Source organism: Porites lutea, chromosome 12 (genome assembly GCF_958299795.1).
Source record: "Porites lutea chromosome 12, jaPorLute2.1, whole genome shotgun sequence".
NCBI classification, from domain to species: Eukaryota; Metazoa; Cnidaria; class Anthozoa; order Scleractinia; family Poritidae; genus Porites; species Porites lutea.
The window spans coordinates 3,259,697-3,280,512 of record NC_133212.1 but is presented as its reverse complement, the minus strand read 5'-3'; the positions used below and the strand labels follow the sequence as shown (position 1 = coordinate 3,280,512).

Sequence of the window (20,816 nt, the reverse complement as noted above, 5' to 3'; positions counted from 1 at the left end):
TTGTAAGAATTATATACTTAATCGAAATGGCGTTTTAGCTTTTCAAGGCCTTTTATTTTGTATGGGGCGAATCATGCGTCTTAACTCGCCTTTACATAGTGTCGGCTGACACATCTTCGGCCTAAGGCTGAAATCCAGCGAGGCGTGCGCAAACTCTGCATGAAAAGTTCCTAGGCCTGAAGTAATACGAGAGGTTGATTATAACTGTAACAACAATGTATTTTATTCAAGGTCCATAAAGCTTACAATACTTAATGCCCTGCAAATAGCTATAGCGCTAATCTAGGCAGGTCAAAAATTGTAAGTAAAGGCGTTATTAAATTATATATTTAAAAAAAAGGAAAAGAAAAGAAATACAACAACACATAGAATGCAAAATGTGACGGGTAAAATTACAATTAAAAAAATAGTCAAAAAATAGTCAGTGATACATTTTTTTTCACGTCTGTTTGTGGTGGACTTTTGTGAAACATAGAAGGGATCAATTTTGTCAGGATTTTGACGAAATTTGACAACCTTCTTTTACAGCAGCCTATTCCAGGCGTTCGGATAGTGGAGTGAAACGCGAAGTGAGAGAGCGAGGAAATTATGAGGAAAAGAGGGAGCGGGAGAGCTTTTTTAAAACCCTGCTCTCATCTGCCTGCGCCGCGCCCACAATCTGAAAACCTGGAACAGGCTCCCTTTACAGACACACGTAACAGAGGGGCTTGAGTAATCTCGCACCCAGATCTCCCACGGCCAAAAAACAGAGTGAGATCTGGGTACGAGATTAGGGCTAGAGCAGATAAACAGTGCATGATAATTTGCCTCTGAAATTTTTATTTTTTTGTAACAGCAGGGATATTCAATAGTGACACTAATTTCAGCACAGAAGCACACTCTGCCGACTCCGCGATATGGCCAGTACTTAACGCATGCGCACAGTTATATCACCCGGGCAGTGACAGCAATCGACTCAAGAGTAGTATGAAATGTCAGCCGTCTCCAGGTCTCCCCTCCTAACACGAGGGGAGGGGGGGTGGGAGACAGAGACAACGTGTGTTAGGTGGGATTGATGACAGGGCAGTCTGTTGCACATATTTTGTTACAATAGGACAATTGCACAATGACGTCATTTCACTACAACTACCAGAATCCTTCAGTTTGCTGTTTTCTTGTGCAAGGTAGAGCTATTGTTTTTTAAACCGCAGAGGGATTGACAAATTTAAATAAGAAAGCAAAAACGAAAAGAATTCTGGTAGTTGTAGTCAAATGTCGTCATCGAGAAAATGGACTATTGGTGAGGAAGAATGTCATTCGTAAAACCTGGCATCTGTCATGTTGAGCTTTGCCCCTTTTGTCAACTGTCATATCTCTTTTACAACAAGATTTTCATCAATTGCCGCTACGACAAGATTCATTAGATTCTTAACATGTGCGACCACAATAGCCCATTTCAAGAACATGTCTTCCAGGCTTTAGGGACAAAAATTCTTTCACGACTCTGTTGTCCTGCAGTTCCCAGAGGAGAAGTGAGCACAAAGAAAACCAAACCAGATATGGAAATATGACCAGAAAGCATCGGATTCATGTTAGCATTTTAATATATCGAACGTGGGCTATTTGAAATTAATTTATTAATTTATTCTTGCAGTGGATGTGAACTTTGCAAATTAAACATGGCCACCAGCAAACCTATTAGCTCTGAATAAAAACGATTTCTGAATGCCAAGACAAAATTCAAAAGTTTGAAATTTTACGATTGCCAAAGCATTTGCTGTGACTCCCCTTTAACTTAAAATTCGAAAACAAAAAATAATTATCATAATTTTTTGCCTGATGAAAAGTTTTCCATTTTCAATTTTCCGTGCGATCCACCATGACTGAAATACAAGTATCTCCATTTTTCTTTTAATTATTTATTTCGTAGAAGGCCTCTGTTTGGGTTGCTAATCGTATTCAAACGGAAATCATTATCAAGGGAAAAAAGTAAATAAGACCAGGTATTTGTCTCCGGTTCGTTTGATACTATCGAAACTGAAATTTTGCATGTAGACTGGCGCGTCCAGTAGATCAAGATGCCTTCGACTAATGGTACAAGAACTATACTGATAGCAGTCGATGGGAGCGAATACAGCGAAAAAGCGTTTGAATGTAAGTAATACAAAAATCGCTATAAACACTATGCATTTACTAGAAATATTGATAGATTTAAAGGCCTGTCAGGCCTTTTCGCGATTCAAAATGGCTATATTTTATTTTATTTGCATTTTTTTTTTTTGCTTTGGGTTAAACTTTCTTTTTTTTGCTGTTGTTGTTGTTTTTTAGCAAAGATACAAAAAGGTAAATTCATATTGACACTAGTTAACCGGAAGAATTCTTGAAACACAACAGAAATGAAACTGAATATAAACCTGACATGCCATGTGTATCGCGAAAAAAAATGCCAAAAACCCGCATTTTCACTTTTTATCTGTTAGTGGTTTCATTTGAGCGCCCGGTCTTGCCCAAATATTCCGGTATTTTTTCCATAAGAAAAGAAAACTGCTTTTAAGTAACAAATAAAAACGTGCCATAGTTCATGGGCTACAAATATTGCTCGACCACAAAGGAACAAAGTATGTAAATGAATACATGCATAATTTCCTACGCTAGTCAAGCCCTAATAGCGGGCTAATTACATCATTTGGGTTTCTGAATGTCTATGTTGTAAGAAAAAAATCCTCAAATCCTAGGTGCTACAGTAATAAGCCGAAGGTATGTTCCACAATAACATTAACATTTTCTCTACATGAAATGACAGAGTCAGTTTGCTTCGCTACACCCATGCACTTAACTCCCGATCGGGGTGCAGCCTATAGCTCTGTTTGACCAAGGTTTTACCGTAATCCGCAGAGTTTTTCTGGAAGAACTGTAATTTACCATGATATCTTTAGTCGTTAGCGTTTAGGTCCGTGAAAGAAAGCACAAACTGTGTTCATTCAGTGAAAGAGATCGGAAGAAAACGAAGATTGTATTTGTTATGGTCATAGCTTTTATTGCCCTTTAATTCACGGTAAAAGTGTTGTGGTATTGTCTCATTATCGCCACATTTATGAAAAATAAAACAGTATAATTTTGTATGGGCATTAATAAATAGACCGCCTTTTACTTGTGATGTTACTTGAGGCATGTCGAGGGCGTACAACGTTTTACACACAAAAAAATTCGTTCACAAACAGAATTTTGTCAGTGAACTCATTAGAAAAGTACTCTCTCCGATTCCCCGTGCTGCAAGGGCACAAACACAAATATTTAAGACGGTTTTTGGCAGTTGAATTAGTTTTCCCATTTTTAATTTTCATTTGCAGACATAACCATGATTAGCATTTCATATTTTCATAACACCATAATTGTTTTTCACTACAACACTGCGCGTCACCTGCACAGAGAAAGCGGCGAAAGCAGGTGAAATTGTCGGAGGGGAGTCGTCCATCTCCGAAACTTTCCGACGGATTGCATAAAGACTTTTCCTAGACTTTTTACTTGTTGAGAAGTCTACAGTTGAAATGTAGCATACAAAATTAAGTGAAAATCCCTAGTAAGTGCTCTTTAACGAATCGATCAATTATCAGTTATTTTCCGTCAGACCTTCGAGATGGTTACGCGCACCTTCTTGGTTTCAAATGGATGTGCCGAGTCTAACCGTGAGAATAGTATCAAATCAACCAAGGGGGTGGTGGTGGGGGATGAAAAATATTTTTCTTGCCTTCCTCCGTCTGCTGCTTAACCCCAATCCCCCCTTCCCCCCGCCTTCCGCCTCGACTCGCGACGATCTTAAGGAAAAATAGGGGACTGTTGACATTCAAAGAGATCTCCGTGTTCAGGGGCATGAATAGGATAGAAGGTCTTACCAATAAATCGTTCCGCAGTTGTAAACTTTTATGCAAATGAAGATAAATTGCTTCCACAAAATTCGTATGATGTAATCATTCTTTAATTGTCATTTTTTCGGTGACTTTAAGTATGATTATGATAACAACTATGCGAATAATATTATAACTATGATTATGATTCTAATTTTTGAGTGTAATCATGATTTTCCGACATTCCATTTACAAACATTGTTATTGCATTACAAAGGGCGCAGACTATTAAAGGTTTTATTCCGTGTCAGAGAGAGCCTTTCACGACTTCAGCGTCATTTATTTTACAATATAAAAAAAACACAGTACGTTGGGTGTGCTATATGTTTTCTCGATAACTTACAGGGTACGCAGATAGATTCCGTCAGGCTGAGGATCAAGTTGTGTTTGTACATGTGTACGAAGCAGCCATTACTCCACCTCCGACGTTTGCACGTAAGAGACAAGAACAATAAAAATAGAATCTATCTATCTAGAGTCTCCCACTAGCAACTAATTAAGGTAAACAAGAATTCATAAGAAGTGAGATAGCGAGTAGATAAAAGGCAAGAGGGAAAAGTCCTCTTATCTTTTTCCTTCCCATTAATTTCCCACTCGTTTTCCCAGTGATTTTGTGCCCTTTAATTTCCCATTTGTCCCATTAATTTCCCACTCGTTTTCCCAGTGATTTTGTGCCCTCAAGAAAAATCATTAATTGTGTGAAGGATTACAAAGCGAGCCATTTAAGAGATTGTAGGCCATGATTTCAGGAAAGTCTGAGTTAAAACATAAATGTAGTGTTATTATCACTGAGGTATAAATTACAAAATGTAACTTTTTTGGACTAGAAATGGTTGTTCATTAAAATTCCTTTTTTATCGGGAACGCTGCAAAATCTTAATTGCCATAACATTTAAAAAGAGTCGTTTTTATGTACTATAAAATCACTCTTTTTCTTAAGACACTACGAGCCTTCCGTCGAGAGAGGAATGGGAATTGATGCACTTGAAAGCTGAGAGAAAAGCGAAAGAGATGTTGGCAAAGTACGAGAAGAAATGTATCGCAAAGAAGGTTTGTGTCAAGTAGAGTAGATCGAAGTAGTATCGTGAACATGTTGCAACGGTCTTTGATTATCCTTCATAGTTTAAAGGTGATACAGCAAGTTATTTTAGGCAGGTTCATCACATGCTTAAATATCGAAATAACGTTTTCAAACGTGGGAGGGCGGGAGGGGAAGAATGGATCCCACCTAGTATCCTGACTTGCTCCCGGTTGTCTGTATTTGGATCGCGCAGAAAGACGGAATTCGAGAAGCGTGACTAAAGGGAGCGCGAGGTGTGATGGGAAGGAGGAAAACGAAAAGGAGAGACTCCCCTTCTTCCTCCTTCCCATCACTCCCCGCGCTCGCCTTGACCGTGTTTCTCTCTGGGAGTCTGAGAAACGACCAGGGACGAGTCAGCCTACTGCCAACACTCTCTTATAAGCAGATCACTTACTTCGTTGTTAAATTCTCTAGCAGCCATTTTGAATATTTTAAAAGCCTGGAACTGAGAATTTGGGTTAGTGTAAAATCAAAGGCGACAGGAAGTTGATTCGATGATGTCACACTAACTACTTGCAGATTTTCAGCCCGTGCGAAATTAAAGGAAATGCGCCAGGAGCCGATGACGCGATTTGGTGCGCAAAGAAAGGTGGATGAACACGAATCTTCTTTGTATAAATTAAGTCAAAGCATGCACAAAAGTGAACACGTTCACTGACAAAGCTTCTTTATTTCAGCTGCCCTATAAGACTATTTACGCTCATGGGCCAATTGGTGATGTGATTTGCGCAGCAGGAAACAAAGTCAATGCCGAATACATCGTCTTAGGAAACAGAGGACTGGGGACCATCAGACGAACCATTCTTGGCAGCGTGTGTGATTACGTCACAAAGCACATGAATGTACCAGTTTTGATGGTTCCAACAACAGCGGAGAACAACAATTCAAGATAAAGTCACCACTTAAAGTAGCTTCTCTGTGGTTTGGATCTCAAGGGAAATAGCTCAACTGAAGGATAATCTTTTTTTGATTTTTGTTTTGTCTCGTCCTAGGGAAGGGTAAGAAGGGAGACCCTGGGGACGACGTTGCCTCGTTTCCAGGGCATTTAAAAATGAGAAGGGCCTGGGTTAAGGGTGGCACGATAGGAGTTCTGATAAGTTTCAACAATATGAAAATCATGTAGCAGCTGCTCGTAAGAGAAGTCACCAATGGTGCCTAACCCTGCTCCCAAACAATACTGAAACAATTGAAAGAATGACATGTCATTGTTTTCTGCGACCAATCAGGAGAGACCTTACGAGCAGCTCCTACACAACTGACATGAAATGGCTTCAGGCATATTTCCCTTTATGAATTTCTTTTGAATCGGAATTATCTTATTAGTTTTCTGGTGTAATCGCCGGGTTTAATCATCAGATGCAATCAACTATCTTTGAGAAGGAAAGTTTCGGGTCCGATGTCACGGTGATATGGGCAACCCCGCGTTTTGGGCATCCCCATTCCCCAGACCCTAGTGATATGGGCATCCCCCTCTCATATTATCTATGCCCATATCACTAGGGTTTGGGGAATTGGGATGCCCATATCACTGTGACACCAGTACTAAGTGTCCATGTAGCCTGCGTGGAGGGCGTATAAAGGGGATGGGGTGGGGGAGGAGGGAGAAGAAAGCGCCCCTCCCAATTCCCCTTCCCCCAATCCCCTACCCCTTTCGACGCCTGCTTCGCAGTCTGGTCTCCATATACAGTGGAAACTCGATATGACGAAGAGCTCAGGGACTGGCAAAAAATTTGTTCGCAATAACGAGTTTTCTTTTTATCGAAGTTCTCTTTCGTACATTTTTGTACTGTTACTGGGGCAAAGGAAATTGTTCCTTATACCGAGGACTTGGTTATATAGAGGTTCTACTGTATGGAGGTGTCTGGCAGGGACCAACACTAGGAGTCATATTTACAGATGTGTCCGTTAGAGAGTTGATTATGTCTCAAAAGACGTTTTATAATGTGGTCACAGTGCAAAGATGATCGGATTGGTCACATGGATGTCATTGGAACGAGCGCTCAAAGACCGCTTTCTTGGAGAGATTTTTTATGGGGATAAATATGATTGTTTAATCATGGAAACTCCCATTATTATAAGGGGTCTCGACTTGTCGCGCTGCTTAGGCTATCTTGGTGTTTGATTCGATTGAGATTAGAATCCTGTTGTTACAGGCTGTTTTATGGTCTTATCGGCTATAGTAGATTGGGATCCGATTGTTCTGATCTTTCGTCGATTCTGTCGCTGCTAACAGCGACTGCAGGTTGTCATTTTTGTTTTAGCAAAAGATAAGAGGTACCCTTTTTGAAAAAAAAAGTTTTATTAATAAATGGTAAAATTACAACCTTGTGATACATACAAACAATTATAGTACAATAAAAAATATAACACAGATGTTAGTTCATGTAAACCTTATTTGCCGAGTTAAACTATGTTAACTTGCTTCTTCGCTTCAAATTGCTGGTTTGCAGCTGAAGTCCCGACAGCCATGTTGGTTGACAAAAACGTTACCCGTTACCCTCCGCTAGGAACTCATGTAAATTCCGCGAAGAAAATTTGTATTGTTTTGTTTAAACAAACATGGTCGCTTTTTCCCGTGGTTGCAAACCAAAAATATGTATAACACATGAATTTACAACCTTTCATGATTTAACACAACGTTGTTAAAATACCTTCTTAATTAAAAAAAAAAATAGTACCATGTCGAAGTACCAAAAAAGGGGAGTAATTTGAAAGGTCTCACTACAGGAATTTGTCCACAGACTCAAAAGTTAGAACCCTCTTGTAAAACGTTATAAACAGCACCACAGGAAAGTACTGCTCAGTAGCTTTCATTTGAATGGTAACAACAAAGGATTTCATCCACAGGCTAAAAAATAAGAGGCACGCATAATAGGTAGCACTATGTGAAAGTGCTGAAGAGGTCTCGTCCATGGTTAAGTTTAAGAATACCTCAATAATATAGTTAATAACACGATACCTTGTGTAAGATTAAAAATAGACACCTTATACCACAACCCCCTAAAAACACACTTCTCTTGGAAACATCCCATACAAAAATAATTTAGAATATAAAGTACATACACTGAATCTGTATATATCTGTCGCTGGACAGTAAATAACCAGCTAAAAGGTCGTGATATATCACGCCATATACACACAGGCAAACCCGAAGTTTGCTTATCAACTGACATAGCCCTTTTAACATTTTGTTTTCCAACTAGTATGGCTTTTTGTCAAGACAACGAAAGGATAAGAAATATATACTTCTAAAATGTAGAACAAAACAAGGACTTATTTCAATGTTGGACCCACGTCTCAATACTTTAACATTTGACTTAGAGGAGCTGTGTCACGCTTGTTCGGTACAATTTGTTCAAAATGCCAGTTAAGCGCCCATATTCGCTATGAAAACTGAAAAATTACTTGTGAACGAGAAAATCCCAGGTTTGTCTCAAACAAATCAGTGCCGGCTCCAGACCTTGAGATAAGTCGGGGGCCTGGTCATCCAGACCCTTAGATAAGGGAGGGGGGGGGGGGTTCCCTGGTCTCCCCCTGGCCCCTCCCCTGGATCGCCACTGCAAATGTCTCCCAAGCATAATGTCAAAAGTTACAAACAACAAAAACGAAGTATGAAAAAGTGTTAGGCTAACAAGTTTTCAAAAACCACAACTGCAATCCGTTTCAATCTTCTTCAAGTTTGTCCTTCCGTGTCTCCTTTTGTACTTGCTGTGTTATTTATACGTTATTTTAAAGTTTTGAGCTGTTATTTTTGTGTATAATTCAAGTTTGTGGCAGTTTTGTTTGAATTTTGATAAACTTCGCGACACAGCTCCTTCAAAGAGCAGCCAAAACTGACTGACGCCAATTAAGAAAGTTGAATTTCATATTCAGTATTTTTCATTTCATTACTGTTATTACTCAAAAGATATCAAATTTGAATGAGTGTGTCTCTTATCTCAGCAAAAGGCCATATTAGCCTGGCAAATTGATTGGCTATGGCAAATATTACCGACTGATTGATCATTACAATTCTTGTAAAAACAATAAATTATAATAAAACTATCCTCAATTAAGTTAAGGTGATCAAATTCTCAATAAAATGGCTTTTCAAAATTTGTACAATGCCATGCAAAAGAGCTACAATGGACCTCTAAAATTACACAGAGGTGTACGTAGCTACAGTTTTAGAAGATGTATGAAGCAGGGTCTTTGGATAATGACTCTTAGTTTTATTGGTTACACTGTCACACAAGGTACTATTCATACCTCGCTGTCAATTCCACAAATGGCCTGGACCAAATCCAGTGTTGACTGTTCTGATTGGTCCATTATAGTCACATGATCCAAATGCAGCATTCCAATTGGATAGGACCACCAGTGACCTTCTTAACTACTACTCCAATTGAGAAGCTATGAGCAACATTTCCCTCAAAGCACAGAGCATGATCAAGTGTTCCAATATCTGCATCATCGTTTTCAGTGAGTACAAAGCTGATTTTAAGTACATCCTGACATCCCGTCTTCTTTCTATCCTCCAATATTTCTACTCGTTGCTTCTTTCTTACAGTGTCACTTCTAGTTTTCATTGTAATTTCACTCCAAGAACAATCATGCTACAAATTTCTGTCACAGCAGTAGGGCAGGAGATGGGGGAAAGATATATACTGTAAGTTCTTTTCACTGAGTCCACTCTGAGAACTTACAACAAAGGTCAAGCTGGAAGTCAATGTAAACTGCTTACAAATAAGCTGTTTGCAAACTGCCAGCTTTGAGGTTCCACTGATTGCTGCAACAAGGCTCAGAATCTGTTGGTCATGTCTTTGCTAAAGCAGCAAGGTTAAGTGCTCTACTGCTCACTCGAGATGAAGTCATCCGACTAGAGAGAAAAAGAGGAATTAATGTTATGATAATAATTATCATGTGCCAGTTGTATAAAAGGATGCAATATTACGGGTGTTTTTCATCAAAGTAATTGATAAATGTTATATAAATAATTGTTTCATGATCACTTATCAATAGTTTATCAACTGTGTCATACTCTTTGAAGTTTGTATCAATGTGAAGTTCTTTCAGTGGGGATTATTAGTAGAACTTTATGTATTCCTTAACAAGCCTACTTTGTTTTTGAAAAACAATTTACAATCTCACACAATTTCTCTAAAATTCATGTTATTCCCTGCACAATTTGCTTCCAAAATCCTGCAAAATGTTAATTTTTTTTCCCTGCACCCTGTCAGAAGCCCTGCACATGTGACCTATCCTGGGTTTTAGCTGAAAATATATCAATTTTTTTTAGCTTGAGCATGAAATTCCCACAAGTCCAGGTCTTGAAATTATTGCTTCAAGTAAGAAGAATAAGGCCAATATTGCTGAGAAAAAAATCCCTCCTATTGTTACCTTCTCAACATGTGTGACGAAGTTCTTGTTGTTCTTCGTGGCAAAGCAGACACCTTGGATGTTTTTAGTGGAGACATGACTGACTGCATACCAGCAGAGGTCCCAAGCCTGTTGAAAACAGACATTTTAGATCAGTAATTGAGACTTCTCAAACTTAATAAATGCACCCTTGTTAAGCACCTAGGCAGTTATTCAAGGAATAACATGTTATCTTAACTTGTTCATCCTAATATTAAATCACCACTAGAGAAATGCAAAAAAACTGGGTCGAGTTAACTTCTGCAAGACCTCTGGGACTGCTACTACAGACAGGGAAAAAAAATTGGCCCATAGCTGACCGGTATGTCCTTGGTAATAATCCCAGGAACAATTACGGGATGCATTTCGGCTTCCAGTTTCCTTCTCTTTTCTAAATCTGCATATTGTAGCAGGGCTGTCAATAAGGGCCGGTAACCGGCCAAAACTGCTGGCTAGTTAGCCACCCTTAGCTAGCTACTTTCATCTCCTTCTACCATAACTGCTAACAAAAAATAAGTACCAGCAAATAATGATGATGAATGACATTGAAGACATGTGTAAACAGGTTTAGATCTGTGAAACATTCGAAATGTGCAATGTCGTGAAACGCCTGGGACATTTTGACAGCATTGTTCCCAGTCTTGCATGTATTTTGACAAAGCAACAAGGCGTCCGCGGTGGAAAAATACCGCTTCAGAACCCCTGGAAATGGCATTTCTGAGACTCTAAATTCCAAACTGTCCCTAATTGCTTCAGCCCCCAAGAACTTGTGCCTTTGGTGTGAGTTCCAAAGCTGCCTGCTATTCATTATCAGCCTGCCCCTTAAAAACTTTTTGACAGCCCTGATTTTAGTGAAGGACCTCGTTAAGAACATTATTACTTACTTTAGAGACTGACCAGTAGTAGACCGTGTATGTCCTATTCTACCATCCTCTAACCTGCAAACAAAAAAGAGCCATCTTAAGAAGATCTGGATCTGGATCTGGATCTTACGGTTTATGGTTCAAACATTTCTTCATTCCACTTGTGGCCATATTTGTTTCTTTCTGGTGTAACAATTGTAGGTTACTGATCTAATAAATTTATTTAGGATCTAATCCTGGACTCTCCCACAGAAATGCACCTTAAACATTGAGTACACACAAATCTGAAAATTTCAGTGCCCAAAGAGCTCCCTCCTTTCTGATAAGAAGTGGCGTTTAGAAAATATTAAAACAATGTACTTGAGAGAAAAGTCAGAGTAACAAGACAAGAAATTACCACAATGAGCATAATTAACTTGGCAATAAAAACTCACACCACATACTTAAGGTCCTAACAACCAACTGTAAAACCTAAAATTAAATGATTGATCATTCAGGGCTGTGCTCTAGCAGAGCCCGGTGGGCCCTGGCACCTAACTTTTGCCCTCGGGCAACTAGAAAATCTCAGATTTTTCTTACAAATCATATGCTGGGCACCCTAAATTTTACAGTTTCAGAGCACTAGGCTCCCTTCAATTTTCCTTAGAGCACTGCCATGATCATGACAACTTACTTTAGCCCGCCTGTTGTGGCTGATCTTGGGTGCCGCAGCGCACGACTTGTCTTGAGTCTTCTTAACTCGTCTCCTTGTGTAGTCTCTTCATTGTCATTAGCATCTTTGGTTACAGTTATTTCCTTCGAAGAAAGAATGCTGCTCCTACCACTTATAACAGAAGCTCCTGATGAAGGGGTGCCAGTAGCACGGAGAATAGGTGTTAAATCCTTTAAACAGAACAGAAAAACTTCACTCTTTATAATGATATCTTTCTCAGAGAGATAAAAAGCTGATCTTTCGTAGCACAACTACTGGTTCACCAGTTGCAAGGTGCGGGAAAATGTCTGTCAGCTGATTGCAAGAGAACTGCCAAACTTTGAGCTATCAAGATCACACCTTGAACAATTCACGAGCAGAAAAATATGAAAAAAAAAACAGTGAAATAAATCAAGTAAATTATTGTACTGTACTAAAAAAGAAGGACGTTTTGGTGTCATAGAGACACAATTTGACACAATTTTCAAGTTCAAAGGGTCCAGTCGATAAAATGTCAGAAATAATATAACTATCCGCTATTCAAGTAAAAACAAGTTATACAAAAAAGAGACATTACATGTAAAACTTTGACAAACCCACTGATGGTTGCTACAGCTGTAAGCACACCAACATTACTATTAACAAATTATTACAAACATTCATGACTGTAAATTACAATAATAATTTACCTTAGAGAAAAAAATCAAAGACAACAGTACCTTGTAATACTTAGGTGTCCTTGCATTTCCAGAATCTTCTATCTTTATGGTGTCCACACCATTAATGAGCCTGCTCACAGGGCATTTGTCAACACCTGTCATCATTAACAAAAGACACAAATTTGTATAGGTAATAGCATGATTTGTAGTGATATTTGGCATAAATACCACGAGTGATATTTCGAAATTGATATACGTAATTTCACGAGCCGTTAGGCGAGAGAAATTTGAGACAGTTTTGAAATATCACGAGTGGTATTTATGCCAAATATCACGTACAAGTCATGCTATTATTTGTTTATACTAGCACCCGCAAAAGGTTTGTAATTTTCACATGTAGGTATTTCAAATTAAGCTGAAATACCACTGCTCTAAGCCAATCAAATTGCAGTAATTTTTCATGTAGTAGTATAAAGCTTTTTATTGACAGCCTTCATGGCAGGGGGCAAGGGTGAGTTAAGTTTTCTTGGTGGATCTTGTCTTGCTCCTTGAAGTGATCCACAACATAAGACGTAGAACTATGTTACCTAGTGCTACCACTAAATTGTTACCATTAAAATAATACCTTTTTCTGCTCTCTCTTGTTCCCTTGATCTGTATATGTCACCTTGGATCCACAGACTTGCTTGTTTTCTAAATGAAGAGAATTTAGGATTATACTTTTTTAAAAAAAGAGTAAGTATGAAATGCAGGGTTTTCATTAAGACCCAACACCTGTTGGAGTGTTAGAAATTTGAGTTACAGATGAAACTAGAGTATGCCAAATACAATCCCTTTTTTAATTTGTTAACCAAAATAACATTATCTATGAGTTAACCAAAAAGTTATCTATGAAATAGACCTTTTTAGCTTGTATGTTTTGTTTTCCCAATAAAGGTCAAGTGATAATTCCCCAGAGTACTGTGTTTTTCAAATTTTTTCTTAATCATGTGCATACGTATGCATAATTTATGAAAAATTAAGGGACAAATTTCCCTGAGACCTTCATTAGGAAATAAAAAATACAATACAATATAAAGGTCTATTTAACTTGTCAATGCATATTTAATGTTGCTCTGACTTACTCTTCTAAGAAGTTCTGCTGTGGACCAATCACTGACCCAGGGCGACAAATTCTGTTAAGGATCAATGAAATCAACATTTTGACATGAACACAAATCTTTAAGTAACAAAATGCCTTTAAAGTGGCTGCACAGATGAAGCAATGGGAGCATAACTTAACAACAGAGAAGACAACCTAAACTCAACTATGCGCCATTACACGTTTAGTGAACATAAATGCACTGAACGTGCATAATACTGAGCCCAATGATTAGAATATTCCATACCTTAACCAGGCAATGGCCTCTGCTGCCGTAAACCTGTAGTGTTTCATGATGTAACATGCAATAAGAGTTCCAGTTCTACCAAGACCAGCTGTAACATAAAACTCAGACATCAGTTTAAATGTCTACCAACCAACAGCTTACAGTTCCACTGTGAAGTAAGCAGGTGACTAAAAATGACCTTTGCAGCAACCTACTGAACTACATGCCCGCATAAATAAGTTTCAATAGAGCTGAAAGAATGCTGAAACCCCATTAATAAAACTGCCAACAAAAAAGGACATGACTAACCTGGTTGTTTTAATGAGATTTTCAAGTGTCTTTTACACGTGGGCCAAAAAATGTTTACCGGTATTTATTACATTATGTAAGGTGGAATTCAAGCTTTTTTTTAATCCAATAACTTAAACAAAAGCTTCCTACAATTCCTGCTGATTGAATGAAACAACTGAACTCACCTTTACAGTGTACTGCAACTGCTCCTTTGGTGTTTTCAGCTATATTTAAGAACCGCCTAAAAACAAACAAGCAAAGTTGGTCATCCTTGAGCTCACCATCACCACCAGGAAAAAAAAAATTGGGGCTTATTGATAGACTGCAGTGCTCATGCAGAAGCACTGCGACAATCTTCATCATCTTCATTCCATGACTCACCTAACTATTGAGTCACTAGGGGTGCTTCCATCAACAAAGAAGAGGTCAAAGTGATCAATGCCATGATCACTGAATCGTTTTGCATCATAGAATTTCTTGTTAAGTCTGACGACTGCTGTCACATTGTGCTTCTGGAAATAGTCAATGTAAGATTCTGGTGCATGCAGAGGATAACCTAACAAAAATAAAAAAATTAACACATGTAAATTTGTGCGTGGTCTGATTTTGCCTGATGTAACCATACTCCCACAAAAATTTAGGAGAGGACAATAATAAGATTGTAATGTCAAAGTTCTGTTTGTCACTGACTTGTTTTCAAAGTAATATCTATTTCTTAAAAGAAAATGAAGAACATGTCAGTGGCATACAAAACGTTTAAACGCAAACTTCCAGCTGCAGCTAAGATATCACATTACTGCTAATAATTACCATTTTCAATTCTACTTTTATTATGAGGTCCACTAAAAGCCAAGAATTTGTCTGGAAAAAAAATAAGAAGAAAATTAATATAAGAATTACTATTACTGGACAGACAATAATATTATAAATAATACCATAAATTTCTTCAAAGAAAGATACAAGTGAATATGAGTGAGATCTACTATGAGCATTAATTTATCAAAATATACTTCCCTACAAGGAAACTCATGCAGAGCAATAACTTGTTAAAGTGTCAGTATTGCTGATAAATAAATAAATTGAAAGGAGAAATGCAATGTTTTGAACCACTGAACTTACCAGGTAAAATCCAGTTAAAATCTCCATTTTCAACTCTCTGTAAGAACAAAAAAAATATTTGAGAAAAGGCCCACCACAGAAGCAGTCGTAAGCTAGAATAAAAATTTTACAAGTAACTAAGGAAAAATAAATTCTCAAGATCTAACAATATACAGTGATTTTGTTACCTCTGCGTCCTGTGCCCCTGCGGCATAAAAATCCACAAAGACACAAAATAATCATAGTGTGCATCCCATAGGACACAAAGAACGATCAATTGATTTGAAGATTTTTCGGTAGAATATCCTGTTCATGTGATTTCTGTGGCTGTTGTTTAATGATGCATATTTATTTTAGTCTTTTTTGTGCTTTAAATGTATCTACAATGACTATTGTATATTTTAATTTCAGTGAACCTGGCTAAAGAGTTTCGGCATCTGTGTCCAGATTAACTGTCTGGTTACATAAAGGCCCAAGCATGACTCCTTATTTCTTTTGAACTGGGACTCACTGGTCATGGACTGGGATTTGTGATTTTTCACAAGATGAGTCCCAGGACTTACTATAACTACTTGTAACAAAATCACTGATTATATACTTGTTCCTACCTCATAATACTCATACTCAGCAACATCAAAAGTATCAAAGTTAAAAAATCCTTTCTGTAAAGACTGAAAGCGACAAGAGAAGGATAAAAGAGTCACAAAATTAATATTTGTTTTTCCACTGGTGAATCTGCGAAAGGAATATGAAAGTTTCTTACCTTATAAAGACCACTAAGAACATCTGCTAAAGACAGATTATATGTACATGCTCCAAAAGACGCATCCCTGGAAAAAACATAGGAATTTTTAAGCAAAATTGTCGGAGGTTAACAGCACATTTATATGAGGCATATATGTAGGGCTAAATGGTGACAGCTTAACTCCATTTTTGTACCATTAATCACTTAGGAGAAGCTTCTCATTCCTGGACAGGACACTACATGTACAGCTGTAGTTCAACACAGGGTTATACGTATACATGTAATATCCCCAGGAGAATATCCCATCCATACATACAACTGAGTAAGGACAGTAGCACTTAAAAAAGTGAGACAAAGCTTCCAGTGTCTAAGGTAACAAAGCAGCCAAAAACTGACAGGACATTCTCAATCACAGCTGATGATAAGTCTTTTGAAAAAGTTTTAACTTGAAAGAAACTAAAGAGTGCTATAAATATAAAGTTACCAAAAAATTACCATAAATGTGATGAACATACCTAAATGGTAAAAAGGGTGGGTTACAACCAGTTATTAGAAGCCTGTAAGACTCTTCAGGAGATCTCTTCAAATATATAATCTACAAAAACAATATTTATATTATTGATCAATATTAATCATTATATTCCCTGGAGAAGTGTACCCAACAATCCTAGGGTGATGTTGTCAGCATAACAACAAGCTAAAACTGACAACACAAAAAAGGGTAAAAAGTCAATCTGAGCCTTGGCCATGTTGTAACTAATATATCAAACATGAGATGCAGTGTTTCATCACCAGATGAAACACCGAGAAGAGAGTTGAAAATACAACGCGCAGTGGAGTATTTTTGACGAACTTCGAGGTGTTTCATCTGGTGATGAAACACTGTGTCGAATGTTTGATATTTCTTCTCAAACAAAATCATTTTTGAAGGAGAAATTAAGGATGCAAATACTAAGCAGTGTTTCATCCGATTTCCAAACACTCATTAAACATTAATTTCCTTTGTATTTTCTTAATGAAATATTAATGAGTTTGAGAATACACTTTTCTTTTCATCATACAATAAAAGTACATACTCCAACCACTTTTCAACAAGACCTAAATACATTACCCTAGATAAAAAATATCATACTCACAGAATATGCTGCTATGAGGTAAGCTGCATTAGCTCTTTTTCTACTGTCAAATGATGTGTAATGAACAATCTTCTTCTTTGCAAGTGAGAAGGACTGGAATGGTAAACAAAGACATAAAAATTCATTTCCATCCAGTCAATAAACTACTTTAAATGACAGACAAACCTTCCTTAAAATCACCAAAAAAGTGTCCAAGATTTGGTAATCACTGACGGAACATTGTGCTTCGGGTAAGTCCTTGGTTATGGGATCTTTCAACAAGTACACTTTACTGACTTGTAAAAGAAGTGGAAAGATTCATTCCCAAAACCTACCAACCCCCTTTAAGTTACATTGTGTATTTCAGCAAATGTTATTTGCCCGTCAGACAACTTGTAATAATATTAAAAATGCACGTCTAAAGGTGTGCCTTACTAGCCTGGGGCTAGTGCAATATCTTCACTTAAAACAGAAGAAAAACACAAAAGACCGTCTGAGTTGGAAAAAATATCCATAACAAACAAATGGAAGATCAAGAGAAAACCTTGCTGAGTTGATTTTCTATCAATCCAAGTCATAGAGATATCTACCATGCAAATCATTCAACATTTTCATAGCTTCATAAACAAACTGTTACAAGCAGACATGCATCAAAGACTGCACACAGAAGCATTATTTTTATACGGGTTCTTTCAGAGCATGTATCTTGTGAGGTTGGGTGAATATCACAACATCACAGTGCAAGCAATAAGCTTGGATGAACGCCCTGCCACGTAATTATTAACTGCTAAACGATCGGATGCTGAAGTTTTCATGTTATACAAATGACCGGGTATTCTAAAACGGTTCCATTAAGCTTAGATTCATAACAACTGCGTAATGACCGGGGATCTATAAAAACTTAATGATTTCAATAATGATCATAACATTCATGAGACCAAACCTCTCTATGAATACAAAGTTTATATACACTTTCTCATAATAAATTTAGGTTTCATTGAATAGAATTAACTACTGTGCTTAAGAACTAATTCCAGGTACTCGCGAAGATTCTTTAACCGCACGGAAGAATTTAATCAAGCTCACACGCACCTTGCAGAAATTTAAATTCGAACCTAATGGATGTTTACGGTTCTCCTTTGGCGAGCAAAACTTGTGACAGGGTTTTCAATGAAAGGTCAGTTTTAAACTAAGTTATCACCGTTTACCACCCTTTGCCCTAGAATACAAAGAAGCACGGGGCAAAATTCCAAAACCACAACTCCATTTTGGTCGCCAGAAGCCATGTTTTTACAAACCACAACATTTGAGCCAAATTGTGACAGAGCGATAGAATATTTAACAACTTTTAAAGGCTCTTAAAAGTCCTCAGAGAAAATCCTGGGGACCTAACAAGGAAAAGGGCTGTTTTGGCGTCCAATATTTAAGTCATTATACAAATGGGAAGCTTTAATAAGCAAATATAAGCTTACGGGAAATCGTAAACAGTGAAAACACACTCGTCAGATGTTTCCTCTCCCATCTTACATATTCAAATCATTCGTTCGTCTAGACATAACTTCCTTTACTGTATCCCTAGATGAAGATACGCATTTTTGATCAGTTTAAAGGGCAGAAAACGGCACGCAGGCTTTAAAGCATACGGCTTCCATAATCTAATTCCCTCGGCGAGGGCATGTCACTTTAGGAGAACGCATATTTATATTAGTAAAGAAGCCCCGAAGGATCGAAAAGATAGATCTTGCAAGTTATATCAAACAAACTGATATGTTATCGCGGTGTTGTTGCTCGAAAAAGAGATACAAGGCACCGAAAACAAACCTTAAGTTTCTTGTTCAGCTTACAACAGTAGCGGTACAACATAGCCAGGTTCAAAGGACCAAAGTCGGCGTAGAAACTACAAGAACAGAACAAGAACAATTTGATTAATTAGAACGTGATTCGGCGCTAAATATCGAGGCAAATTAGAAGACACTTACTTTTCATAAACCAGCTCATCGTCCACGCAGAAATAGTGCGTAGATACAGTGCTTCGTGGTTTATTTCGAAGAGTCGCAAAATACAACCGATCTACAACAGGATTCAAGGAATATTTTGTTAGGTAAACACGCCATATGGTAGTGGTAAACCATATTGACAACGGATAAAACCCTCCGAAATATACCTTCTATGAACTTGCATGCATTTGTCAGGTCATTGTCGTCACCCATGACTCGTAAAACACGTAAAAAAGCAACAGAAATCTTCGATAAAAACGTCAAAGCGACTCTATCACTTCATTCTCCATGTCTTCTTCGCATTGATAAAGACTGCATTACAATCCTCCACCAATCACAGCGTAGCACAATGCGTTGCTATGGGATATGACCCGTCCATTTGCACAATAGGAATATATCTAGGAAACAATGAAAAACAATAAACAGCGCGAATTTATAGGTTATTTACAAACTGTATAAAATCAAAACAGATAAATGCTATTCCGCATTCTTTAAACCATGTAAAAAAAAGGGGAAAAAAGTGAAAAAAAAGAAAGAAAGAAAACTACTGGTTTAATTTGTTTTGAATCCTGAAGTGACCATATTCATGGGGGAGCGGCGCAAAACATGGCCCGAGAGGGCGGTTCCCGGCTCCGCCCATTATGGGTACCTTTTTCAGGTTTTAGGTGTATGAAAAGGGTACAGACTGAATCTGTCCCTGGGGTATGCGATGACCTAATATAAAATTTTGTTGACTAAACCTTCCTCCCCCCGGCCGAAGGCTTATGTTATCCCCCGAGACCGCCAATGTGTGGATAAAGGGGTATATCTTTAATAAAAAGTCAAGGAACAAGAAAAGAAAATTGAATATAAGACCAGGTGATAAGACTTATGATAATAAGTTTATTGATCCCTGGAGTGACTCTATAGTTACAGTTGTAAAAACTGTTCCTTGACAACCGCCTACAGCAGGAGAAACATAAGTTGTGTTTTTACCAGGAGCTTATAACTATTACTTTTATTATTAGGCTCTTGCTTTTACCCAGTCACTGACTCCCATAACACGTTTATAGCGATATCTCTTTAAATTTAAAATCTATAGGAAAATCAACTGGTGTTACCGTTCAAATGAAACCTCGATGACAAACCTTTTGCATCTAGGGACTTCAAATAATTTTGAAGCTCTTTTGTTTTTTGTTTGTTTTTTTTTTTGTATTTCATGCAATCAGTCAGTGTTCAGGTACGTTCCGGTAGTCGCCTCCCGTCCTCCGCGCCACTACGACGACGAAAACCTCGTTCCCAAGCGAACCTGGGAACGAGGTTGCGACGACAAGGGCAACGGCCACGTCAAAAAGTCAATACGTTTAGTTTGGCAAAACAACCACGTGCATCACGCTTTTTTGTACACTTTCTTTGCCGTCCCAACACAACTATGACGTGAAATGACCAAATCTTAAGTTTACAGTCAACTCTCTCCAAGACGGACATCTTTGGGACCGGCACTAAGTGTCCGTCTCGAGAGAGATGTCCGTCTTATAAAGAGTCAAATAAAGGGAATAAGCAAAGGTAGGGACCAACTCTAGGTGTCCGTTTTACAGAGGTGTCCGTCTTATAGAGGTGTCCGTTAAGAGAGAGTCGACTGTACTTGA

At 38.0% G+C, this 20,816-nt stretch overlaps 3 protein-coding genes across 3 annotated transcripts in view; 2 read left to right on the top strand and 1 right to left on the bottom strand.

Moving 5' to 3' along the window:
- The window catches only part of LOC140921477 (uncharacterized), a 6,314-nt gene extending 5,913 nt beyond the window's left edge, over nucleotides 1–401 (top strand). Inside the window, exon 5 of the mRNA XM_073371480.1 lies at nucleotides 1–401. This exon is cut by the window's left edge and continues 12 nt beyond it. The gene's annotated coding sequence lies outside the window, so the exon portion shown is untranslated.
- Nucleotides 402–1,942: 1,541 nt separating this feature from the next.
- Nucleotides 1,943–6,066, top strand: LOC140921498 (universal stress protein Slr1101-like). Its single transcript, XM_073371500.1, has 4 exons — nucleotides 1,943–2,133; nucleotides 4,230–4,319; nucleotides 4,825–4,934; nucleotides 5,643–6,066. Exons 1-4 carry the CDS (start codon nucleotides 2,058–2,060, stop codon nucleotides 5,856–5,858), a joined length of 492 nt encoding a protein of 163 aa, XP_073227601.1. The 5' UTR covers nucleotides 1,943–2,057; the 3' UTR covers nucleotides 5,859–6,066.
- A 1,177-nt stretch (nucleotides 6,067–7,243) lies between these two features.
- On the bottom strand, nucleotides 7,244–19,487 carry LOC140921186 (dual specificity protein phosphatase CDC14A-like). Its single transcript, XM_073371157.1, has 19 exons — nucleotides 19,356–19,487; nucleotides 19,171–19,261; nucleotides 19,013–19,088; nucleotides 17,213–17,305; nucleotides 16,592–16,671; nucleotides 16,095–16,161; nucleotides 15,940–16,002; nucleotides 15,353–15,389; nucleotides 15,044–15,094; nucleotides 14,615–14,789; nucleotides 14,419–14,474; nucleotides 13,964–14,051; nucleotides 13,700–13,750; nucleotides 13,201–13,268; nucleotides 12,636–12,730; nucleotides 11,899–12,107; nucleotides 11,247–11,300; nucleotides 10,345–10,452; nucleotides 7,244–9,823 (listed from the first exon to the last, which is right to left on the bottom strand). The coding sequence occupies exons 1-19, from the start codon at nucleotides 19,399–19,401 to the stop codon at nucleotides 9,760–9,762; spliced, it is 1,572 nt and encodes a 523-aa protein (XP_073227258.1). The 5' UTR covers nucleotides 19,402–19,487; the 3' UTR covers nucleotides 7,244–9,759.
- Between the last annotated feature and the right edge of the window lie 1,329 nt (nucleotides 19,488–20,816).

Coding starts and splice junctions, on each gene's coding strand:
- LOC140921498 (XM_073371500.1), top strand. CDS start 2,058: ATGCCTTCGACTAATGGTACAAGAACTATACTGATAGCAGTCGATGGG. Junction 4,320..4,824: donor TCCACCTCCGACGTTTGCAC/GTAAGAGACAAG, acceptor CTTTTTCTTAAG/ACACTACGAGCCTTCCGTCG. Junction 4,935..5,642: donor AGAAATGTATCGCAAAGAAG/GTTTGTGTCAAG, acceptor TCTTTATTTCAG/CTGCCCTATAAGACTATTTA.
- LOC140921186 (XM_073371157.1), bottom strand. CDS start 19,401: ATGGGTGACGACAATGACCTGACAAATGCATGCAAGTTCATAGAAG. Junction 16,162..16,591: donor CCACCCTTTTTACCATTTAG/GTATGTTCATCA, acceptor TGTTTTTTCCAG/GGATGCGTCTTTTGGAGCAT. Junction 14,475..14,614: donor CCTAGTGACTCAATAGTTAG/GTGAGTCATGGA, acceptor GTTTGTTTTTAG/GCGGTTCTTAAATATAGCTG.